Source organism: Penicillium hordei (assembly GCF_028827395.1).
Source record: "Penicillium hordei strain IBT 12815 chromosome Unknown utg000006l_segment0_segment0, whole genome shotgun sequence".
NCBI lineage: Eukaryota > Fungi > Ascomycota > Eurotiomycetes > Eurotiales > Aspergillaceae > Penicillium > Penicillium hordei.
The window spans coordinates 831,608-855,769 of record NW_026623147.1 but is presented as its reverse complement, the minus strand read 5'-3'; the positions used below and the strand labels follow the sequence as shown (position 1 = coordinate 855,769).

Here is a 24,162-nt window from a genome sequence, read left to right as displayed (position 1 = left end):
CGGTCAGTTGTAGATCCGAATTCTAAAAGCAGCGAGGGATATGCACTAAAATGGAAAAGAACGAGGCCGTGCGTGGCCGCTGTTGACAGCATGTCTCCCTTCACCCCGCGACTTTTCCCCTTAACTTCCAGGCGCATGAAAGCTCCTATGCACCTTAAATTCTGAGATGTCCTGAAGTCAATTGGCTACTTCCCGTATTGCGCCCGGGAAATCATGGACCCTTCGCAGGCTTCGAGCAATGTAACGGGTACGACCAACGTGATCAAGATGGATGAAGCTTGCGCTGACCATAAACACAGTGGAATACACAGATCCTTCGGGCTTGTTTCCGCTCATACAGCCCGTGATTGAATCAAAGCTCCCCCTAAAAAATCTCCACTGGAAATCGCCAACCCGCCCCGTGCGGTCAATCGAGTCGCTCCGCATCGGCTTCACACCTGCGCAAGAATCAAACGAACGCAAATCATCGAGTGATACTGTTCATAGCACAGTTGCCCATCGCAGACACCAGATACCCGGTCTACGGCAAACCCCATACCTGAAAGTCTACCTCCTCCGATGCGACGACAACGAAACCTACAAGGCGACGGCCCGACGGAACCTTCGCGAATGGATCAAGGCCAACGCGTCTTCCCAAAGCTCGCAGTCCGCAACTACTAGTCAGGAAAAGCACGATGCCTTCGAGTGGCTTATCCTGCATGTAGTACCGGATGGTGATGCTGCGGACAAGGCGGCCATACCCACCTCCAAATGGGGCCGTGGTTCAACTACAGTGCTGGAAAAGGCGAAGGCTGACTTCAATGGATCATCCAAATCTGCCGTGGATCGTGTGGCCCAATTGCGTCTTCCGAAGCAGGGGACCAAGTCCCCTGAATTGGCGGAGCAATTGGAGGATTTGATTGATAAAATGAAGAACGGGATTCTAGCCTCGTTTGATTTGCGTGTGGCTCAATACGAGGATGATATAAAGGAGAAAGACTCTCAGCGCAGTTTGCCTGGCTGGAATTTCTGCACGTTCTTCATCCTTAAGGAAGGTCTTGCTAGGGGGTTTGAGAATGTGGGTCTCTTCGAAGATGCACTGGCTGGATACGATGAGCTAGCCGTTGGATTGGATGCGGCCATTCGAGAGCAGCTCGATGGGAGCGGCGACCAACACAGTGGTGCACTCTCGATCACTAGTAAAAACTGGGCTGAGATGGCTGAAAAGGCATTGGAGGTTGGAGCTTCCGATGACAGCGACAGCGATGACGCGACTCTCTTTTCGGAGCTTCAGCCGGTGGATTTCCCATTTAACGCCAACAAGATGCCCTACCGGGAAATGATCCTGGGAAGCGATATCTCCATCTTCGATTTCCGCACATACATCTTCTCTCGTCAACTGACTCTACTACTCCGAGCTGCAAGAGCTCCATCACTGGCTGGTAGCGAACCTGTGACAGACGGCAAGGCGGCGAAATCAGGCAAGAAGCCAGAAAACCTCATTCTACTAGCTGAGATTTGCGCACGAGCAACAGAATTCATCGGTTTAGCTGCACGTACCCTCCGCTATGATCTCGAATGCGGTCTGGTGAAGGTAGTTCATGATGACAAGACAGATATTATCAACAATCTAGTCTCCTCGTGGGCATTTTCGGCAGCTTTCCAGATCCTGAGTCAAACCTCTACTCCGACCCTCATGCTCCCTGAATCCTCTCTTCATGCAGTTGCACAATCGAGTGAAGTCGCTGCTGCCACAATGACAGATTTTCGTGCAGATGTGCCCCGCCGGTCTAGTTCCCTCATAGGCTCATCTGGTGCCCGACCTCCCCGGCCAGTGACCCAGGATATCTCTGATAGTGTGGCGTTGATGCAGCGGCGATCCACTATGGAACACCCTAAGCCCATACCTATTCTCACACAGAAGACTGGTTCTGAACAGCTATCATCTGGGAGGGCGGAGTTGCTTCTTCTAGCTCGGCGGTCGCTCGAGGAGATTGCTAGCAGACGCGGCTGGGCTGAGAACTGGAACAATCTCGGTCTTCTCTTTGATGATCGCCATCGTTCTGGGGAGAGTGACCTGGCGGAGATCTCACTGGACGGCGATGACACTGAAGGGTCGCAGACAGCTAATAAGATAAAGGAATCGTCGCTTGTAGGCATCGAGCTTTCTGGCCTCAGGGCTGCATTAAAGTCAAAAGATGCCTTCCTGTTTCTCTATGAAGACCTCACAGACCGTTTGATTCGCCATCATATGGCGGCCAATCGTGTCAACTCTGTCGAACAGGCCCTGGCTGAAATCGCCGTTTTACGATACCGTCGGAAAGACTACGAGTCTGCTGCTTCCTATTTCCATCGCATGGCTCCCTTCTACGGATCTAAGTACTGGATTGTTCTGGAAGGAAGCATGCTGGAACTCCACGCACGATGCTTGAAGGAGCTCAAACGGAACGAGGATTACGTTCGCATGATGATACGTCTGCTTTCTAAATTTGCTACATATGCGCAGGCGCAATTGTCAGTCAGGCAGAAGTCCGTGGCTGGCTCGATTCCTTCTACTGAACAAGAAATGTTAGAAGGACATGTCCGCGATTTGTTTGAAGCGTCTAGTGCTCTTCAAAAGGATATCCCTGCTTCATTGACAGACTTCTTTGCCGAATTCCGCGTCGACCCAGCCATTCGTCTGTACGACAACAAGGACGGATTCCAGATACAATTGTCTTTGCGATTCCTTCTGGGCCAGCAGATTGAGATTAGCAATCTCAAGATTCGGCTGGTCAGCGCTAACAGCGCTCAGAATTCTGAGCACTGGATCGAGAGCTCAGCCAAGTTCGTGGTGAAATCATCCTCAACACAGATTTTGATTGACTCCTCGGTAAGTACTCGTAGGATAGCTTTCGCTACCAGTATCTAACTTTTATGCAGACCACACTTCAAGGCAAGTACTTCATTGACCGGCTCGAGATGAGAGCTGGCAACCTTGTCTTTAACTTCAATGGCGGACATGACTCCACCCTTCCAGTTGGCTTCCGGGAAACAGAAGACTCGGAGGAAATTGACAACCAGCCTTACATATATTGCTATCCTCCGGCCGAAGCTCTACAAGCGAAGATTGTATCACCGCATCTTATTAACCTGCAGGCCATGCGGACGCTGGAGCTAGAACTTGATAGCGGACGAAATGATATCAAGAGTGGTACGATCCGTGTCCGGCCAGCTACTGCAGGCCTACGACTTCGCCTTGCAGAAACAGAGGTCGTGGATGGCAAGATTGAGGTGGATGCCAGCCACGATTCGGGCATTATTGAATTCGGGCAATTGCCGGCGCGGTCATTTGTCCGATTGCGTATCCCCTACACTGTGGAGGAGGCGTTTTCGACCCTCTCAGCGCGAGCAGAGATCGGATATGAGACTGAGCAAGGCCGATTCGCTTCCTTGGCATCATTCAATGTTGTTTCAACCCTACCTATATCAGTCAACGTGCAGGACATTTTCAAGGGTGAACTTCTATTCTCACGATTCACCATCAGTCCGGCCATGTTGATCCCGCTTCGTATCATGAACTGCAGTCTACCCAGCTCAGACATTTACGACGTGCAATCTAGCATCACCGGCCCCGTCGCCCTTGACGTTTTCCCCAAGCAGCCCGCATCTCTTCTTTACAAAATTCGCCATAATGAAGGCAACGCAGCTTCGTCAACGCCGCGGAGTCTACAACTCAGTGTTGACTTCACATGTGTTGACGATGAGTGCCTCGATGCAGTCGAAAAGCAATTCGCTGCTTCCATTGGCTCGAGTCCATTCCGTCAGTACGCATCGCTGCTCACATCTCACATTGTGAACAGTTTCCGCGCTCAGCTGTCCACGAATGACATGGAAGCCATTGGGCTCATTCGAGAGGTAAACATGCTACCCTATGAGACTGTGCGATGGGACGATCTGCTCGGAGCTTTGAAAGCACCAGGCGAGGATGTGCGACAGTGGCTCCAAGAGTGGCACAAGGTAAGCACCCACTCTAGTGTTTCCAGCCAGCTATTTTACTCACATATGAAACAGAACAACTCCACCATCCCCCTCCCCGCACAACCCACCATCCCAACCCGTCGCATCATCATCCCCGTCGACGTCCCCGAGATTCAAGTCGTGCACACAGCCGACCTCCAGCTCCAGCCCAAACCCACCACCGACCCAGGGCCATCCATCCACGCCGCCGTCGGCCAGATGATCACCGCCGAGCTATGTCTCCGCCACACGCGACGTTGGTGTTCCCCAGAAACCCGAGAAAACGCCGACCAACCCCTCGAATGTTCCTACGAGATCCACGCGAATCCAGACCAGTGGCAAATAGGTGGCCGCCGCCGGGGCAACTTCCTTGCACGCGACGGCGAATCCACCCGCTTCACTGTCCTACTACTCCCCCAGAAACCGGGCCATCTCCTTCTTCCGGGTCTTGAAATCCGTACCTTCCTCCCATCGGCACCTCAGCTCCTGACGTCGGCGCCTGCAGCTGATCCCGCTGGTTCCATGGCGCCGGCTCGTCGCTCGATCCCTTGTGAGGTTGACTACCGTAACCATGGCGAGACGGTTCTTGTTCTCCCAGATTTGAAGAAGACTACTATTAGTCTTAGTGCCGCTGGCGGTAATCATGCTGCTGGTGGGGGATCCTGGCTCGTTGATTCGGAGCGGCGGACGCAGGAGGTTCGTTGATTTGGTAGATCTGTGTGGGGTGGATGATTGTATGTATAATGAGTCATATATAGGCTCGCTGAGGGTACGTGTTTGTATGTAGTTCTACGAGTCATGAATCCTTTATTCTTTTGTGAACCCTTCAATTGTACTACTTTGTGTGTAGATTGCTGTATAGACCTCGGGAATAGACCTCGGGAATGCAGTCAAACCCCGTTAAGATCGACCCCACCTTTCTGCAAACCTAGATCACTTTGGAAGAGTATTGCGCTCTACATAACCCGGAATGCCGATACTCTCACCACTTTAGAAAATTCTTCGACGCCCAAGGGATTTGCTCTCCTTCGATTCTAACGGAGTTTGACTGTATAGGGATTTGAGTGGCTTCGGCTGGGGCTCCCGCTGGCACTTGGCCCGATACAGGCTAGTAGGCACTAGTATGGATTAGCTCCATCTCTTAGCTGACCTCGATGTTTCTTCAAGGTCGCTTATCGCACCCCCACATGTGTTCTGTTCGAGCCTTTTTTTGTAAGATTGAATGGTTGAGATATTTTCAAATAATCTGTAGAGAAGTTCCATTCTAATCAATCCGCTATAACCCTGGAATATGGAAAATTCCGAGAGCGGCGCCGAGGTCCCCGATCAGATCTTATCTAAGGTGGCAAGTTGTCCGCGGGTGATAGGGGCCCCAGGGGAACTAAAAATTAAACATCTGAAAGTAAAAATTAACGTTTGTGTATTTTTCAAAAAGGGGGAGTGGGGCCCCAACAAAACCCCAAAGGGTCCCAACAAGCGGGTAGGGGCAATTTTATACTACGGTCAGTATTTTATTTTATTTTATTATTTTGAATGTGTCTACTACGTACCACTTCGTAAAATCATATATTGTATTTATAGATCATCCGATAGTCTCTTGACTTCCATCTTTAGTCAAGTCGAGACAACATATGTGAATACAGTAAACAAATAATGTTGAGGCCCGTATACCAACACCGAACTACATCCGGAAAGCCAAGAATAAATCCCGAAAGACAAAAAGTGGATCACATGTCCCTTGCGCATGCCACTACCGAGCCATCTCCAGCTCTCGGGGCTTCCGTCCAGACTTACAGAAAGAAATAATCGCATCTTGCCGAGGGATTACGGAGCCTGGTTACGGAGTATCCAATTGCGCAAACAAACACCAAGAAGCAAAATCAATTTGCCACACGATCTTGCATATCGGATTCACTAGGAGATTTCCAAACCAATCCATGGCCGTCTACACCGTACTCGTGCTCCATTTACGAACGAAAATGATCCGCCGAGGTAGGCTGATCACTTCGATCTATCCACATGCATCTAGGAACGCCTTCACCGTATTCTCGGCATGTGAAAGTGACAGCTATCATGGGAGGGGAACACCCAGATAGTGTGTAGATAGAGTCTAGATCACATCATCAGACCACTGGCACTATAACAACATGTAATTTGCGAAAGTGTTGGGGCGAACGGGATTAGCCGGTGAAAAGGCGGTGGCTATGAACAACTTGGGAAAAGAGTATGGAAGTTACTCCATACAACATCCATATGTTGTACCAATGAGATGGGCACATAATATATTCATGAATAGCATGTGAGAAAAAGATCAGCCCTATTCTGACTATTCTGGACAGTTCATGCGAAAATTCAGCTGTCGAAGGCGAAAGGAGGTGGGTCTCTAAATTTGTGTAATTTTCAAAACACCATACGGTTGGATTAGACTATGGGGGTGATAGTGGCGGTATGAAAATTACTCAGTCCCAAATTGTTTTCTTTCTTTTTTTCTTTCAATTTTAATTCTAATTTTCCCATTGCTTTTCTGTTTCTTTTTGAAAGAGGGCTGTTCCTTCTTTGTCTTTTCTTTCTTTTTGTGCTTTGTGCTAGTCAATTGCCTGCTTTCTCGTTGGCTCTTCTTTAGAACGGGGCATTTGGCTTCGATCTGCTGTTTAACCCTTGTGCAACAGCAAACTCAAAATATTGTGAGTAGTCCTCACTTCACAGCTTGAAGAATCCCAACTAATCCCATCACAGGTTCTTGTCGTTTTGAACCCCGTGTCTTTCGTTTCATTTCAATAGAACAGGGATACTTTGAGAGTATACCCACCGCGACTTCGGAGTTATACATCGTCAGCCTCAACACCCAACATGTCGTCTACCGCAATCCCCAAGCGCGTTGCGCTCAATCGCAACCCCGCTACAGAGTCCTCAGCGACTAGCTCTGTCTCGGCCTCGCCCTTTGACAGCCCTCGCCAGTCTCCCTCCTCTACCTCCCTTTCCTCCTTGGCTTCGGAGCAGGAGGCCAGTAAGATGCTCGATACCTATGGCAACGAGTTCAAGATCCCAGATTACACGATCAAGCAGATCCGCGATGCCATTCCCGCTCACTGCTTCCACCGCTCCGCCGCCACCAGTTTATACTATGTCTTCCGTGACCTGGCCATTCTGGGATCCGTTTTCTACCTTTTCCACAACTATGTCACCCCCGAGACTGTCCCCTTGCTGCCAGCCCGCGTGGCCCTCTGGACCCTGTACACTATCGTGCAGGGTCTCGTCGGCACCGGCGTGTGGGTTCTGGCCCACGAATGCGGTCACCAGGCCTTCTCCCCCTCCAAGGTCCTGAACGACTCTGTTGGCTGGGTCTGCCACTCTCTCCTGCTCGTCCCCTATTTCTCCTGGAAGATCTCCCACGGCAAGCACCACAAGGCCACCGGTAATCTGGCCCGCGACATGGTCTTTGTCCCCAAGACCCGTGAGCAGTACGCCACCCGCGTCGGCAAGACCCTCCACGAGCTCGGCGAGCTGTGCGAGGAGACTCCCATCCTGACTGCTGGCAACCTTCTGGCCCAGCAGCTCTTCGGCTGGCCTTTGTACCTGCTCAACAACGTCACCGGTCACAACAACCACTCCAAGCAGCCCGAGGGCCGCGGCGTGGGCAAGCAAAACGGCTGGTTCGGCGGTGTCAACCACTTCAACCCCTCCAGCCCTCTGTATGAGGCCAAGGACGCCAAGCTGATTGCCTTGAGTGACCTGGGTCTACTCATCGTCGGCACCGCCCTGTACTTCATCGGCACCAACTTCGGCTGGTTGAACCTGCTCGTCTGGTACGGTCTCCCATACCTGTGGGTGAACCACTGGCTCGGTAAGTTTCCAGACGAAAGAAATATCACTTCTCTCGGTCCATTTTGCTAACATATTCCTCGCAGTCGCCATTACCTTCCTCCAGCACACCGACCCTACCCTCCCTCACTACCAGCCCGAAGTGTGGAACTTCGCTCGCGGTGCTGCCGCCACCATTGACCGCGACTTCGGCTTTGTCGGCCGCCACATCTTCCACGGTATCATCGAGACCCACGTGCTGCACCACTACGTCAGCAACATCCCCTTTTACAATGCCGACGAGGCCAGCGATGCCATCAAGAGCGTCATGGGTGACCACTACCGCTCCGAGGCTCACACCGGCTGGACTGGTTTCTTCAAGGCCATGTGGACCTCTGCCCGTGTCTGCCACTGGGTTGAGCCCACTGAGGGTGCCAGTGGTGAGAGCCAGGGTGTATTGTTCTACCGTAACACTAACGGCATCGGTATTCCTCCTTCCAAGATGGTCGCCAAGTCTCAATAGATGTTGAGCCCTTGAGTGCTGATTTCGGTTTGGTTCTGATCATGTTTGTCTTTTCCCCTCTTGCATTGTTCTGATTTCATTCGAGCTTTGTTGTCTTATCTTGTATGCTTTGCGTGGATATACACAAGGTCAACACGATTTTTTTTCTTGGGAGATTGGGTGGGAATCATAGGTCAAATTTGATGCTTTTCTTTTTCTTGTCTTGACGCTCAAGCTTTCTTCTCATGGGGCTGTCGTTGTCTTGCATCTTCACATTGCATCTCTTTATCATAGATTCTTAGATCCATCATCTTGTTTCTTTGAGTGTTTGAGCATGTCCGAAGGATGTTAGGGGAAAGAAAGAAAAGAACCTAATGAAAAGGGGAGAAAGAGAGGGTCGCTGTTAATTTAGAGAGATGTCCATATATATGATTGTGGTTAATTTGAAGCGTGTTCTTCCTGTTTCTCTCTCTTTTCCTTACCTACTTTACACATATAGAAAGTCTAGAGCAAATGATTGATAAGTAACATGATGGCCCTATTAGAGTGATATTCTACTTTCAGATTCCAGCTCTGTTCTTCGAGATATTCTAGATACCTTGATCATCCTCGACCGAGTCAAGTCAAGAGAAATGTAATAGACAAGACAGAAGACATAAACATAACCGGTTCAATAAATGCGGCAGGGCCAGCTAAGGCTCCCACACTAAATCCAAGTTTATAGCCCTAAATGGACCAACACGCTGTGGAACAACAGCTTTGTGTCACACAAATTTCTTCTTTGTGCTTTGTTCAACCCCTTCAACCTTCCTAGCACAGGATAATCACATGTAGATAATCACATGTAAGGCACTATATAACATACACCTCCGCTTGTGACCTTCCAATCATCAGGACACCCTCAAGTCAACACTTACTATAACATCTATCATTTAGAAGATTTGGCTGTTGCTTGAGTGTTCATATTATATAATAATAGTTAATAGGGACAAATCTCAAAATCGCTGTTTGGGTATATCATGATCCTGTCGCTGTTCTAGTCTGAAACGAACACATGCGAACACAGTACGTCAAACTATCCGGAGTAGATCACAGTCAAGACTTTCCAAAATAGACGCTTTGGTAGACAAGAATGAAGTCAGTTATATATGAGATGACATCAGACAAATCATTCACCAGGACTCGTACTTCTCAAACCACCCTTCCAAATTTCAAACTCTACCTCGCCACTTCGTCTACTTGATTGGCCATTTCGTGGTGTATCCTTCGGGCCGGCCGTCCACGGCGCGAACACAAGTTTCATGGTCCTCCGAGTAATGGATTCCGAACCCGAAGTAGGCTGTTGGTTCTGCGAGTCAGAGACTCGGTTCTTGAGATAAGGTGCAGGCATTGCTATCGAGTCCGGGTCTCGATAGGCGTCTGCATTTCCTCCATTTCTGAGGTGGGCTGCTTCCTGTGTGGACGCCGGATATAAATTATCCCCCGTTGAAACACCCACAGCATGTGATTCTTCCTTTTTCAGCGCGATTCGACACGCGATCTGCGTTGTCCAGACGAATCCCAGCGCCGGGTTCTTCAGAGATCCACTTTCGGCGTACGCGCCATCCCCCCAGCCGGAGTAGAAGCGCTCCTGGTGAGCCACGTTCAACATGCTGCGTACCCGAGGGGCGATCAGGTATGAGCCGTCGAAGTTTTTATCGTTTGCTGCGTGATATGGTGATGAGGAGATAGCAGGGGAAGAGGATGGTGGCTGCTGGCTATTTCTAGTAGCTAACTGTTCAGTTCGGGATTTTAGGAAGGGGGAGACAGGGCCGGATCCATGATCTGCTGTTTGACTGGGCATGGACGGAAACCCTGTCCGTGGGGTTGGCTCGTTGCTTTTTATAGATTCGAAACGGTCGGAGACTTGGTTCGCGAGTACGATGGCGATGTCTTCCTTTACGGCGAGATTACGCAGTAGATGGCCGAGTTTTGCGAGCTGGGAGGATCGTTTGGCGAGAGCTTGGATGCTGCTTGATGTGTGTTCAGCACGGTAATTGGATGTTATTGAATCGATGATGACCAGGCCGATGTTATAACGCTCGATCGCGACGGGAAGATGGAAATTCAAGATGTGGTCTTGTGTCTCTAGGTCCATGGCGTTGATGGACAGGATGTCCTGTAGCGAGGGCGCCTGCTCAGCGGGGAGTGTTGAGAGGACGGGATGACATTCTAGGAGTTGTGAGAGTCGTGGCGTAGATAGTGGGTGTTCTGTTGATATGTATATGGCACGCCGTAGCAACCCCTGTGGTTTGGGTAGCTGGACGGCTAGACAGAGGCTTAGAAGGAACTGGGTCTTGCCGCTTCCACTGAATATTGATCCACATGTCAGATTGACTTGCCTGTCCGGCTGATAAGACTTGAATGAAGATAAACCCTTGTAACATACCTCTCGCCCGTAACTTCTGTGACATACCCAGTTGGAATTCCGCCTCCTAGCAGTGCATCCATCGCGGGGTCAAGAGTGCTTATAGTGTTCCATTGTGACGCGCGCTTCGTCGAGCTGATTGTTCTGTTTGCCACATCGGGATTTATACTAGAGCCAGGTCCATCACTGGTCCCTGTATTTGTCTGGGGCTTTTCGAAGCCAACATCGGTGTGCAATGCCTCGACAATGGAGGAGGAGAGCCGGCGAACATCTGCGGGAGGTACACGGGCACGTTTCGCGATCTCGAGGGAGTCGAGCGTAATCACGTCAACGGTGGTGACTTTCGCTCGTTCAAGGGGCGGAAGGATATGTGCGAAGGGTTTTGTTGCAAAGCCAGGTAAAACTAATAGAAGATCCATAGGAAGGGCAGCCGTTATGGGAGTTGATGTTGCGACTCTAGATTGTTCAAGGTGCCTGAGCCAATCACAATGGGAAATAATAATAGCCCATGATTGGCCGATTCGAACCATCGACTGGACCTCGGGATACCCACACGTGACTTCCTGAGAGCGTAGGACCAATCACAACCAATCACAGTAATATAAAAAGACCCACACCTAACCTCAGTAAAGGATCTCGAAGGAAAGAAAAAAAAAATAGGTAGCTTCTCTTTGATTGAGCGTGTCATCCTTAGTGCAGGGGCCATGCTAATCTTCTCTGTATATTTTCAGTTGACCATATGCCCCGAAGGGCGAAATATCTGTATGTTCAGTTCATTATAACCTCACCTTTGGCAGAATCACACCGCCTATTTTGTATACAACAACCATGGCATGCAACTATAGCGCTACCTCATCAAAATGGGAATTTGTTTATATTGCTGTTACAAAGGCTTTAGTGGTTACTATATGGCTTACAGTTCACTTGGAGTTGAATGCCATGAGCATTTATTGACGGCTGGAAGTCAGAAATGGTTCCAACTTGTGAAGTCAACTGGAAAGTGTACATGCGTAGGAGTCAAGGATCTTGTGAGCAATATTAACACACAGCTTGGTTTTGTTTAAGTGCTTTAGGATGACAACTGGGCTAATCTATAGAGCGTTACATCCTTTCCCCCCCCCTTGATCCTGCGAGGTTTGAAGGGGAGTGAGCGAACACAAGCCTTACACGGAAAGCGAAAATATGCAAGTGAAGAGATAGAGAGGGGGAGACTAAGGAACAGATAGTTCTCTGAGGAAGCATATAGGCATGACTCTATAAATAGCACTATACTGGATAGAGGTCCACATTTACAAGGCAAATTGTAAGGCAAATTGCAGGGCAAGGCAAACAGATACTGCATGAATATTGAGTAGTAAGGATAGGTATATGTGTAGTGGGAATATTCTTAGACATACAAAGCCATACATTAATTGCACAAAGCCATTTGGGCCTGAGGTCTATCAAGCAAGTCCTTGACGGCTAAACAAACTGGGGAGTGTACTGGTTGATGCATGCTTAGCAGTGGAATCATATCACTCTAAAAAATCAATATCCCTTATTATGTAACTGGGGTATGATTAGCGTGTATCACCTAGCAAAATTAACCACCCGGTTAATTTCGACCTTAATATCTTGATGCCAGCCTCAAACTACTCCGCACATATCTCGGGGTTCCTAGTTTGGAAAGTCGCAGAAGCTCAATAGCCCCCAAGTATAAAGAACTACCCCGTATTCTACACGGAGTGAGAGCACAAAAGATCTTGTAGATAAAAGTGTGCTATTTAAATATACACCCCTGATGTTGGTTGGTTTATTAAACACAAACTCCATATAATTCAATAACATGCCCTCTATGACAACTAAAATGTTATCCCGCGTATTATATATGGAGTAGACCACATCAGAACACAATTGTTACCAGGGCAAAATATATTATTCGGGAACCTGATTGTACAATTGTCTTGTAAAGAGTACAAAGTACAAAGCCGGTACCTTTGACATTCTGCATCGGGCAGGTGGATAAAATGTGGCTTGGATTGTTTGAAATCCGCCGGCATCCGTGCGGAATGAGGGAGGATTTGAGAATTCAAGAAGATTGTTTCAAATTTTGATTAATTATTTTGTTCACTCCATGAGTTGTTCGCGTTTCTCGGTCAGATCTTGATCGAGTCCTTGGTTATTGTATATGTTGCTATGGACTAAAGTCGATATATCATTCATCTAAAATTTACATTTTAGGACTAATACCTGGTGTCACTATGACCCGTCCTAATGCCGCTAGTTGCGTGAGAGAATCAAATCGTTTCACCAGTTTCGAGGGGCCTGGTTTGTACCTTACTGGGGATCTACCATCTCTTTCACCTGGTGGTGCAATAATTGAACTGGCGGTCAACTCCTACCTAAGTCTAGTTTCAAGGGAAAAGCGGGACCGAAGTGATAGATCATATTATCTCATTTTTCATTCCAGATTTGAGTCGTCCCAGGGATCGGGACAAACCTACCATCGGGATTTGTTTGTAGATCCGTGTTTCTACCGGTATATTGCAGCATATCAGTATATATATATATTATGCGAGGATCTAAGTGTTGTTCCCAAAAGTAGCACGGGAAAAACCTGGACCGTCTTGTGAAACAATGATATGGTCATACTTCATCGTGAAGACCAAAAGTTATAAAATACAATAGAATAGCCCTAATCTATGACCTCGAACTAGGGTTATAGAGGGGGAAAGCCTCAATCCATCCTGATGCGACCGTATCACACTAGAACAAACAAAGAGTAAAGGGCAGCGGGTTGCCTACAAGACCGTAGCTGCAGAATGGAGAAAGTTGATATTCTACCCGTCACACCCGTTTGGCAGCCACTTACATGATGAACCCATCCTGCCATCTCATCTCGATCAAGGCAATAGTCCAAATGCAAAGACAGGCCGAAACTACGATTCTTACGGATATTACAAGATTATGTACGGAGTACTCCGTAGGGAGTACAGAGTAACATGGTTCAGTCAGAATAAGGGGAACACTTGCATATCTCCATGTGGATGTGAGAGGGACTCCTACCAAAATACAGATAATTGTCCCTGCAATATATAGAATCATTGGACCCATGTGTATATTCTATTATTAAAGAGGAAGGATATTTCCGGGGTTATTTGCAACAGCTCTCTCTACAAACATTGAGTACAATATAATATATATGGAGTAGTACCCAGTAAAGAGCCTGCTGAGCGCTACCAAAATTTCTGTAATATAATAAATCCTTCCAAAATATCAAAGCACTGAATCTTGGAAATATCTATGATCTTCGAGGGGGCTGGGGGAGCCACACACACGGCCAAAATGATTCGAAGATCGCGCGTTCGATAAGGCAACTGCATAATAATTTCTTATAAGTACGGAGTACTCCGTAAGTGGACTTGCCTTTCAAGACACTACCAGAGCCTTTCATCATTATTGCGTTGATTGTGTAGATTATTGCCCAGGAAGTGACTGTTCGCATTGAGCCATGAGGATTCCCAGCCCCTGTAACACATGGCTTAGTGCGGGTTGAAGTTGCGACAAAGCTTGGACCGAGTATGACAGTACGTATGGATTAAGAAACGGTAAAACATGAGAAATAAAAATTCAATCCAGGAGCGCATCACTTATGCAGACGCTCTTCAGCGCCACAGGGAGCTCTGCAGCACCAAGTTGAGGTATGTCGGGTTTAAAGTACATAGACTTGCGTTATCACTTGGAATATCATGAAGAATAGTATAAGTTTTGTCCTTTTAGTTATGGCCGAATGGACCGAGGAGATTTTTAGGCAGACGGATCGATTATTCAGAGCTGACGCAGTAGTTTCTCATGGCCCGATTTCCCTGGTACTAAATGCCAGAGATCCATAATTAAATATAATTACTCCGTACGGAGTACTCCGCAGATAGAAAGGACCTGTTTCAGAAAATAACAAGTATCATTCCATATTCTGTACACATTATTATGACAACAATAAAAAAAAAATATAGTTTTCAAGTCTATCAGTGCCCATCAAAAGGACCGTTAGACCCGGCCCAGTATGGAATCCCTCGCTAGATCCTGTACTATGTAGTGTAACTAGGTCTGCAGGCCCTAAAATGTAGCACGGCGTAGCTTTTCTCAATTTTGGTTATATTCGGTTTGTTCAACCCTGAGTGTTTAGAATATACCACTGAACAGGTTGGGGCGGTAGCTTGTTCGGTGCAGACCGTGTGAGGTTGATGTATGATATTAAATTCATATCTACTCAGTACAGGGAAGTCAGATATTGACGGTGATAATACCAAGGAACAACTACTCGACTGAGTTGACGTGGCTTCCACTACCTGTCTAGGTGGGACGTTGTATTTCGTATATCGTTCCAACATGCTCCATTCTCCATATTTGTATTCCATCCACGCTTTGTGCTGAGTCGTACCAAAGAAAAGGAAAGAAAAAAAAAGTATGCATAATTTATCCACTATTATAAGCAAATCGGAATATCATCAGAGTTCCCGCAATAGCCATGGATGACCAGGGATTTCAGTAAAAAGGAGGATTTGCATATCAAAATTCATCATTGGACTGCGCGGCATTGGATCAACAGCTGGCACCTGCCAGAAACCGTCTAGTTGGTCCTGGACGTTGATTAGAGCCATTGTTGATTGGATCAGTGGAGTCAGCCAAGCCAGGCGCGAGAGGATCGGTGGTTCGATGGAGTCTGACTTCATTATCGAAGCGAATCACTCCGTGTGATGATTGACAATCAATGTCTAAATCGGGAAGTCCAAGTCGGAAGGTTCGAAGTTCCGAGTTCGTTTTTTCGTGTTCTCAGGGGGCTAGGCTTGTAATGAGAATACGCGGTATTGAAGTTTATCAGTGGAATTTATTCATAATAGATGAATATTGATCCTCGAGGTTTTAAAATGGCATGCTCATATAAAACAGCATATTCTTCATCTATAGAAGTATACAATATAAGCATAGAAGATTATGGAGACCATGGAAAATAAAGAGACTCCGGTCCGTTGGACTGGGTTGCGACCGGAACCTTGGAACCAGGGATATTGACGCCGGGTAACGTGGAGGGCTGTTCCATGGGAAATAAATACGGGCTTACAGCAAAAAAAGTAACTAGATCTGCAAATTGATGTATGTCTTAAAGTCGTCACACTATTTTAGATTTGAATTTATCATATTTACATATTTCCATAGTATAATTACATAGTATTATTGAAATCCTTAAAATACTAACACCTAAGTTGTATACAGTTGAAGACCATCAATTTGCCATTTACATGGCATGTCCAATGTATACATCAATGTCCTTTTTTTTTTCTCTCATTTAAATAATTTATCATACAGAACAATAGAGATTAGAAAGTACATAAGTAGAAACATTGAAACAAGGAAACCATATGGTCCTACAGAGCCCCCGGACGGAACAGGTACTTTTGCTCATACCACAATTACCCATAATACCTATAATACCTATAATCGGCGCACCCAGGGCTCGGGGCACCATTCACACTCTGCCCCCTCTCCTCTTTTTTACTTTCCCATCAGTGAATTCGAGCTTTCATTTGCTTGCGGGAATTGGCTTTTGTTCTTTTCCTTGTATGTGTGGAAATTCATCGATTTGGCTATCTTGGAAGTCTTTCCAGCGACTTATGTGAGGGAACTGCAGGAGAAGAACGCCATATTCCACCAACATAAACCAGCACTTGTCCAGGGCCCCGCGTGGATAATCCAGATTGTATGTTGCTCTCCGTGGCAGAATCGACATAAGACCAACCCTCCGACCACGCGATCGACCTTGGCTGATACTGCGACCGGCAGAATATTTGGGGAATAATAGCATCAATCCGCGAAAATGGCCAACAGACCACCCATCATGCCGCCTCATAATGAGACTGAGCACTCAGTCAGCCGGATCACCCGTGAAGGCAAACAGCTCACATACAAATTGAGCGTGATGCAACAACCAGAGCGGGCAAGAGCATGCGGCGCAGGAGCGAAGTGTGAGTATTCGCTGTTGAGCCTAATCAGGGCTGCGCGTTGACTGACTGTCGCAAATAGCATCTGCCGACCGTCGCCCTGTTGACCCACCACCTGTGGTCGAGCTACGCATCTTCGAGTCTGACCCGGCTAATGATGCGCAAAAGACCGATATCACCTTCGCCTACAATGCCAATTTCTTCCTCTACGCAACCCTTGACACCGCACGCCCTATGGCCCACGGACGGGTGGGCGGGCCACAGTCGTGCCCTGTATTGACTGGTGTGCCAGTCGCCGGTGTCGCATATCTCGACCGCCCCTCACAAGCAGGCTATTTCATTTTTCCAGATCTGTCGGTGCGTCATGAGGGCCGGTACCGCTTGAGCTTCCACCTGTACGAAGAGATCAAGGACGCCAAGGATGCCGACAAGGATACGTCTTTGCCTCTTCCTAACCAAATCCCTCTTTCCGCCACATCAAAGCCAGGCGCCCCGCAAGCATTCCTTCATTTCCGCCTCGAGGTCAAGTCAGTACCGTTTACCGTTTACAGCGCTAAGAAGTTCCCTGGTCTAGCGACCAGTACCTCTCTGAGCCGTATCATTGCCGAGCAGGGTTGCCGTGTTCGCATTCGTCGCGATGTTCGCATGAGACGCCGGGGCGATAAACGAGATACGGACTACGAATTCAGCGAGGAACGCGCAGCTGCATATGCAGGAACGTCAGATCGTTTCACGACACCCGACAGATACGCAGCTTCGATGGACCGTCCTAGGTCAAACAGCAATGGAAGCAATATGGAATCACCCTACGGGTTTGTTCCTCCAGATCGACGACCATCTGCACCCGACTATGGCTTCCAGTGCCCACAACCCCCTTACCAAAGACCCATGCCACCTGCACCCATGTCACACTCCCAAACACCCTCATATCAATCGCACCTTTCATTTGGTTCCACACCTTCGCATTATCCAGCTCCTCACATGCCTCCTACACCCCCACCGGTTGCACCACAAGGTATCTACTCTCCACAGCACGCATATGCCCAAATACGACACCCATCCAACGGCTCCGAATACGAAGGAACGCCCATTTCGTATCCTGTGGCGCCTCAAATACCTGCCGAACGGGGTGGTTACCCCAAGTCTGCTATGAATTCCTATGGCGTGGAACCACCGAAACCAAACTCATACATGGATCCTCGCATGCCTGAACCAAGTCCATACCCGCCCATGCCCCATGTTCCGGTGTCACGCCCTCAAACGCCAAACTTGGTCCAGGCTATACCACCTCTGAAGCCCCTGCCAAATGAATATGCCAACCACATTGTTCCTTCTGTGGAAAGCACTTCGCCCGGTGGCGGCGATGGATACGACAACGTTAGAGGAAAGCGTATGGTATACCAAACTGGGCCAGCATATGGCAAACGGAGTCATGAAGATACTTTCGGCCTTGATGACCGGTCAATGCAGAACGGCATGCGGCCTGATACCGAGCCTTATCCCGCTTATCGCGATTTCTCAGGAGAAAGTCGCGCTGCCCTGATGGCTGAAATGGGCATTGAGCTTGCATACAAGCGTGCCAACGGTAAAATGGTCATGAAAGCTCCTCCGTCGAGTTAATAAAATGTTGAATGACCTCAAATATCTTGCCGTGATGGCGGAAAATATACCCACCTTGGGCTTGCCTCGATGACCGAGTCTTGAACCGGTTAATGGACTGGATTCTCGTGATGGTATCTGATCGCATCCTTTTTTGTACATAACTCATCTCCTGATTCCTCATTGAGACAACCTAAGCCCTAGGTTCCTTGATGCATTTGGACTTGTCTTCGGGAACTGGTTTCTTCTTTCATGTTTTACTCTTTTGCGAGGGATTTTCTTTGGTCAACATCTGGTGTTATATAGGGGTTTGGCGGGTTGCTATTGTTACTCCTAACCTCAATGATCATTCATGTCTGTTACATTCATTTCTGCCGCACCATTCTTGCATTCACACTGTCATTAAGAGCGAAGCACCTTGTCCCCTGCGATCAGAACAGGGAATGCCACCCCTATCCCGATTCTAGCTGGGATGCTCTTAAGCATTTCTCTTGGAGCATACGTTTTCCGAACAGACAAGGGCTGATCTCATTAACGTTGCGACTGAGATCCTTGCTTCACACCCAGAACCCCTGCTGCTTGGTGTACTCCTTATACTGGCGTTGTGACATCTCCTTGATACCTAGCATATTTCTTTTTACCCCAGTTTATGATTTCCCCCCAATTTATCATCAGAATGCATGTTCCCGTATTTTAGTGGCCAAGGGTTATAAATCCTATACATATCTAGGTTAGACATGTCATATATCTACATTCCTTATCAAATACAGGCACATGTCTGAGACACGCGGAATTCTACCTCAAGTCCAGGTGTTATATATATAGACATATTTGTACCTGTTTGTTTGGGGATACGGGACATTCTCATGGTGTCACGGGTACTTTGTAAAACACCGAAAATTGGCGGTAGTCGTGGGTACCAGGTACCACAACAAACTTTCCCCCTTTGGCAAGTGCGGAGTATGTAAACAAACCTGCGCATCACATTTGCTCGAGTCTCCCGAGATTTCAATTTCATTTTTTCATTTCTTACCTTTATTTCTTCCCTCTCCTCTCAGCACTATATTTCTATGCCAAATTCTGACAGGCTTTTGCGACTTTCCAAGGGCGTGGGCAAAAAAAAAGAAAGGATAACCCAAGCTGTAAAGGTAAGGTCTATTCCCATAATCCTTATGGGAAGGGACTTCAAAGCCCGCATAAGAAGAATTGATTCTAACTTGCCTGCGTCGTTTCAGCGCCCGCGACTCCAAAATGGAAATCGACATCGACCTGAGCCCCGCACACCAGCGCTCCTCGCGCAAACACTTACGATCTAGCGACAACGATACCTGCGATTGGAGCTCAGACGTCTCTGGACAATTCGACGATGCCGAAGAGGCGCATGCAGATGATCACCGATCGCCGCCCGCGAAGCTGACCAAACGACGTCGTTCCAACGACTGGCCGTTGCCCGAAGAAGCTGCTGATTACGGAGCCCATGATCGCCGCACCCAACGCGGTGAAAATGGGAGTCGCAGCGTGAGCGGAACCGGCTCAGGCTTTAAGGCCTCGCCCCGCGCTTCACCTCGCGGCTCGCTAGCTTCGCTGCGCGCTCGTCATGCTGCGGCATCTGCTTCCAGCCCCCGCCGTCCCAGAGGACGAACATCGCGATTCGTCGAAGCGACTATGAGTGATAGTGTCAGCGAGAAACCGCCCAGTATCTACTTCCGGGAGCAGGAAAATAAGAACCCTACCCTGCAGCACCGCTCATCTGGTATTTTTCGTTTTGGGAAGGCTATTGCCTCGGCATTTAATCCCTTTGGTGGGTGGGGGAGGAACTCTGAGGGGTCGCCAAATAAGTCGCCGCAGAAGGATGTCATCAACCAGGCGGAGCAGGCATATGCGGAATTGAAGAAGGCTGGCTACAAGGGTACGAATAAGGGTCATTACATCGAGGATCTTCGTGTCAACCCTACACTCGCCGACCAGACCTGGCGGTCTATTCAGCACAAAATGGAACATGGTTCTCCAGTCAAAGACTCGTATCGCCACGCGATTGATCAAGGAAACTATGGTATACACTCGCGCTCTGAGTCTTCAGCTTCCAAACGCTCCTCCCTTCAAGATCTTCGCCTGCCGAAGTCATTCTTTAAATCCCATGGATCGCCGTCTGCTTCCCCAGCAGTGTATTGCGATAGAACCTCCGATGAATACGAGCCAACTGGTCTGCGCAAGCAACCCTCCCGCAGGGAACTCTCGCGTCAAACAAAGCTGCTCAAGAAAGTAAGCAACCTCGAGGACAAGCTGCAACGTGCCCGGCGGGAGCTTCGTGACCTCACAGGCAACGAGGAACGGACCCCAGCACCTACAGCCGAGCCAAAGACCCTCAATACCGAAATGGATCCGGCGTTATTTCCAAGGAAGTTCGTCCCTGGTGCCCTTCCCACTCTGCCATCGGAAAGGCTTCTGGATCAACAGGCTACAGAAAACGGGCCGTCTGGCCCCGAAGGGGCCAGTCCAACGGCCCTGCCATCCGTGGATGGCCGCGACACTTTCTCCTTCGAAGAGTCACGACTGCCTCGAACCCCGGGTACGACCCAAAGTCCAAAATGGCGCTCAAAAGGGACACAGCCGTCGTCAATGGGTAAGGACCGCTCTTCCCGTAAACGGAAGTCTTCCATTCCTGAATCTATCGATAGTGGGAACCCTCCTCAGCCCAGTCCGACGAAAGGCATCAACGATCATGAACACGACCCCGAACTCGAGGTTCTAATTGACTCCGGTCTACTTAGCCCACCCGGGAAAGCGAAATGGCCGAAATCCGAAGCTGGCGAGAGCCCCGGCTCAGCCAAGCGCAAGCAAGCCATCGACCACGCAGCTCCCCCGACCGAGTATGAAGAAAAGGAAGCAGGAAGAAATGCAAGTGCCACGCGCAACATCAAAAGGTCCCCCTACGTTCAACCCCGAAAAGCCTCCGGAACCACCCGCTCACCAAGTTCCAAGCCCACAACCCCTCTCCGCATGAGCAAAACCCAGACCAGCGCGCGTCTAGCGTCTTCGCCTGCCGCTACCTCGGACGACGACTTTCGTTCCAGTATTTGGTCCACGCCTCTGCCTGCTCCGCCTGACCCCCAGCGCGAAGCCTTCTACCACCACCCACAGCGCCAGCTCAATCCTGATCGTAGCCCTCGCACCCCGACACGGTCGAAGACGAGTCCTAGTCGGAGACGGTCTGGGTATCTGGTTGACGACGATATCCCGCCTGTACCGCCCCTCCCCGAAGAACTTCGCTCGAGTGCTGCCAAGGTCCACGTCAATGCGAATAGGTCGCCTAAAAAGAGACCTGTGTCTGCCCCCGTACTCTCTCCGTCGTCGGCTTCTGGTGTGGAGTCTGTGATTTCGGGCCTAGAGGATTATCAGTGGCCTGAGGATATTTTCTGAGGATTTTGCGTTCTACTTTTTTCTTATGAGGAATGATGCTTATGAGGTTTTTTTATGTTGGGTAGTTTGGTTTTAGCATAGCCGTGCGAGGGTGTGTATTTGATTGGGTTTCTTTTTGGTTGATGGCTTTTTGATTTCTCGCGCTGTTGGTCGTCGTGATCTAACGAAGTAATGAATTTTTATACCCTTGGGCCTTCGTTTGCTTAATCTCATTAAGTTAGAATCGTTTCTACGTTCTAAACCCTCGTACGTCCATCTTCTCGAAGCCTACTGAACAAATGGCTTATGCTTTTTGCACATAACAACTTTCTCAGCTCTCTCTTGCACCAGTAGAACTCTGATGTCTACTATGAAGCTCGGTTTTATAAACCCCTCATTCCTGATGTAGAGCCCTATCCTTGGGCAAAATTAACCAGCTCAAACCAGCAGCACCGAGCAAACCAACAAGCATGGGCTGCAGGACCTGGACACCGACCTGTCCCGCGATGATGCCCGTCAAAGCGGGAAAGACAGATCCGCCGATTTGACCAAGTACGAACACAAATGCTATATAGGTTATTAGAATATAAATGCACGGCCCTAGACACAAGACTGGGGGTTAGCTTACCGATCGCCGAAGAGCGGATCTCTGGTGAGAAGATCTTTGAGCCGACCGAAATTCCCTAAGCCAGGAGTTAGAGTTGGGCATAGGTACATAGAGTGGTGGGCACTTACTGTTGCGAAGAAAGGACCAGAGAAGAATCCTAATAAACTGACTGCTACTGCCTCGGTGATGATATTTGGGACACTAGTAAACCACGAGTATTAGTAAAGACAAGGATCCATATCAGGGTCGGTATATAGATGAATCTTAAAGGTAGTGCCAAACTCACAGCCAGAATACCAACTGCAACCCCACACACAACAAAGAGTAAATAAAGATCATTCGACGCTCACCGAGTCTATGCGTAGGCTCGGCAAGGATAAGCCGTCCTAGAAAGGCGCCGCCGTAGAAGCCAGCTGGGACGTAACCCATTGCTTTGACGTCGCCATTACGGACATTGACAAGGTACTCGACCATCCAACCTGATACAATTAGTTTCACAAGACATGTAGAGGGCCCAGAGAAGACAAACCTCCAGCGGTGATCGAAGCCCCAAGAAAGAAAAAGAAAAACAAACTCAGCAACCAAACCCCAGGAGTAGAGAGTGTATCCTTAACCTCCTTAAGCGCAGAATTGGAAGAAGACCTGCCACCCCTCTCCCCCTCAAAACAGTCGGAGTAGCCATACGATCCCGGAACGAAACACCTACAAACGCGAGATTCGCCACACCCACGCTAAGCGGGAAAAGATAGAAAAGATACCATTTCGAATCGACATTCGCCGATGCCACGCCCGTCGCCACGAACGGACCAACTAGACACCCGGCCATGTACATAGCATGGATAAACCCGAGCCAGCGGTGCGCGCCGTTCAGCGCCGAGACGAAGGTATTGGCGTGAGTATCGTTGTAAGCTTGGCCTAAGCTAGCGAGGAAGAATGTCACCGCGTACAATGCGAATGGAGGTTCCCAGGCGCGCAGCACTTGGGCTAGGACTTGGATAGCGGCGCCTAGGCTGAGGATTGGGCCTAGGTCTAGGTATTGGGTTATTTTGCCGTTTGTTAGGGCTGCGATTAGCCAGCCGAAGAAGGTCGTGCCGTACCTGGCTGTGTTAGCATTGTATTGCAGATGGATATGGATATTTATGCTTGAATAGTCTTACAGAACGGCTACCATGTTTGTCCCGATGTCGTAGGTGCGTATCACGTAGGGAATGAGCGATCCTAAACTTCCGTCGTTGACCCCCGCGACGAAAAAGGATAATCCTGCGCTGAGGATTTTGGCATATATCCATTTTGGTTCTGGGGGTCTTGAATCTTGGAATGTTTCATTCTCGGTTGGAATTGGTTCGGTGGAAGCTCTTGTCTGTAGGACGATTGTCTCTGTTTGCGTCTGGGCGCTCATGATGAATGGAATATGAGAATTTGGTTCTTGGCTAATACCACGAGCCTGGAGTGCAGTTTTTTAAAGCCAGCAAGAAGCGGCAATCCAGCCCGGGTTTGCGTCTTAAACGAAGGCCAATATCAGAATGGGAACGGCCAAAACGTGGAGAAATGCGGAGTTGGCGGTTCTTGGGCCGAGGTTTAGCCGAACACGAGGTGAAATATCATTACATTAGGTCAATTCAAAGGGGACTTGAGAGTCATAAATATGCTGTAATATCATCTGGAATCTATCTCTAACCATCATTCCCTAGGACGTACATGGTTTTCTTAGGTAATAAGAGGGACGTAGCGTTAAATATATATTTAGACCCCAAGCATGAGAGAGTCGATCACGGTGTAATTTTATAGCGATGATCGTACACTTGATATATATTATTCTATTCCACAGTCATGGAAGACTGGAGTTGTTATTGTGAGTAGAGCTAGTTCGCTTCCAATAGCTGGATAGTAA

At 48.6% G+C, this 24,162-nt stretch overlaps 6 protein-coding genes across 6 annotated transcripts; 4 read left to right on the top strand and 2 right to left on the bottom strand.

The window, feature by feature from the left end:
• Positions 1-213: 213 nt before the first annotated feature.
• On the top strand, positions 214-4,683 carry N7537_011001 (putative TMEM1 family protein; the record flags this gene model as incomplete). The annotated part of the gene is made up of 4 exons (XM_056902055.1): positions 214-247; positions 300-2,851; positions 2,902-3,978; positions 4,033-4,683. 4 exons carry the CDS (start codon positions 214-216, stop codon positions 4,681-4,683), a joined length of 4,314 nt encoding a protein of 1,437 aa, XP_056747342.1.
• A 2,145-nt stretch (positions 4,684-6,828) lies between these two features.
• On the top strand, positions 6,829-8,302 carry N7537_011000 (oleate delta-12 desaturase odeA; the record flags this gene model as incomplete). Its single annotated transcript, XM_056902054.1, has 2 exons — positions 6,829-7,822; positions 7,887-8,302. The coding sequence occupies 2 exons, from the start codon at positions 6,829-6,831 to the stop codon at positions 8,300-8,302; spliced, it is 1,410 nt and encodes a 469-aa protein (XP_056747341.1).
• A 1,147-nt stretch (positions 8,303-9,449) lies between these two features.
• N7537_010999 (putative DNA repair protein (Rad57)) lies at positions 9,450-11,107 on the bottom strand (the record flags this gene model as incomplete). Its single annotated transcript, XM_056902053.1, has 2 exons — positions 9,450-10,629; positions 10,710-11,107. The coding sequence occupies 2 exons, from the start codon at positions 11,105-11,107 to the stop codon at positions 9,450-9,452; spliced, it is 1,578 nt and encodes a 525-aa protein (XP_056747340.1).
• Positions 11,108-16,542: 5,435 nt separating this feature from the next.
• veA (sexual development activator VeA) lies at positions 16,543-18,286 on the top strand (the record flags this gene model as incomplete). Its single annotated transcript, XM_056902052.1, has 2 exons — positions 16,543-16,690; positions 16,749-18,286. 2 exons carry the CDS (start codon positions 16,543-16,545, stop codon positions 18,284-18,286), a joined length of 1,686 nt encoding a protein of 561 aa, XP_056747339.1.
• Positions 18,287-19,516: 1,230 nt separating this feature from the next.
• On the top strand, positions 19,517-21,685 carry N7537_010997 (putative nuclear RNA binding protein; the record flags this gene model as incomplete). Its single annotated transcript, XM_056902051.1, has 1 exon — positions 19,517-21,685. The coding sequence occupies one exon, from the start codon at positions 19,517-19,519 to the stop codon at positions 21,683-21,685; it is 2,169 nt and encodes a 722-aa protein (XP_056747338.1).
• Positions 21,686-22,058: 373 nt separating this feature from the next.
• Positions 22,059-23,670, bottom strand: N7537_010996 (MFS transporter; the record flags this gene model as incomplete). Its single annotated transcript, XM_056902050.1, has 7 exons — positions 22,059-22,231; positions 22,293-22,347; positions 22,400-22,472; positions 22,558-22,750; positions 22,846-22,973; positions 23,030-23,368; positions 23,429-23,670. 7 exons carry the CDS (start codon positions 23,668-23,670, stop codon positions 22,059-22,061), a joined length of 1,203 nt encoding a protein of 400 aa, XP_056747337.1.
• Between the last annotated feature and the right edge of the window lie 492 nt (positions 23,671-24,162).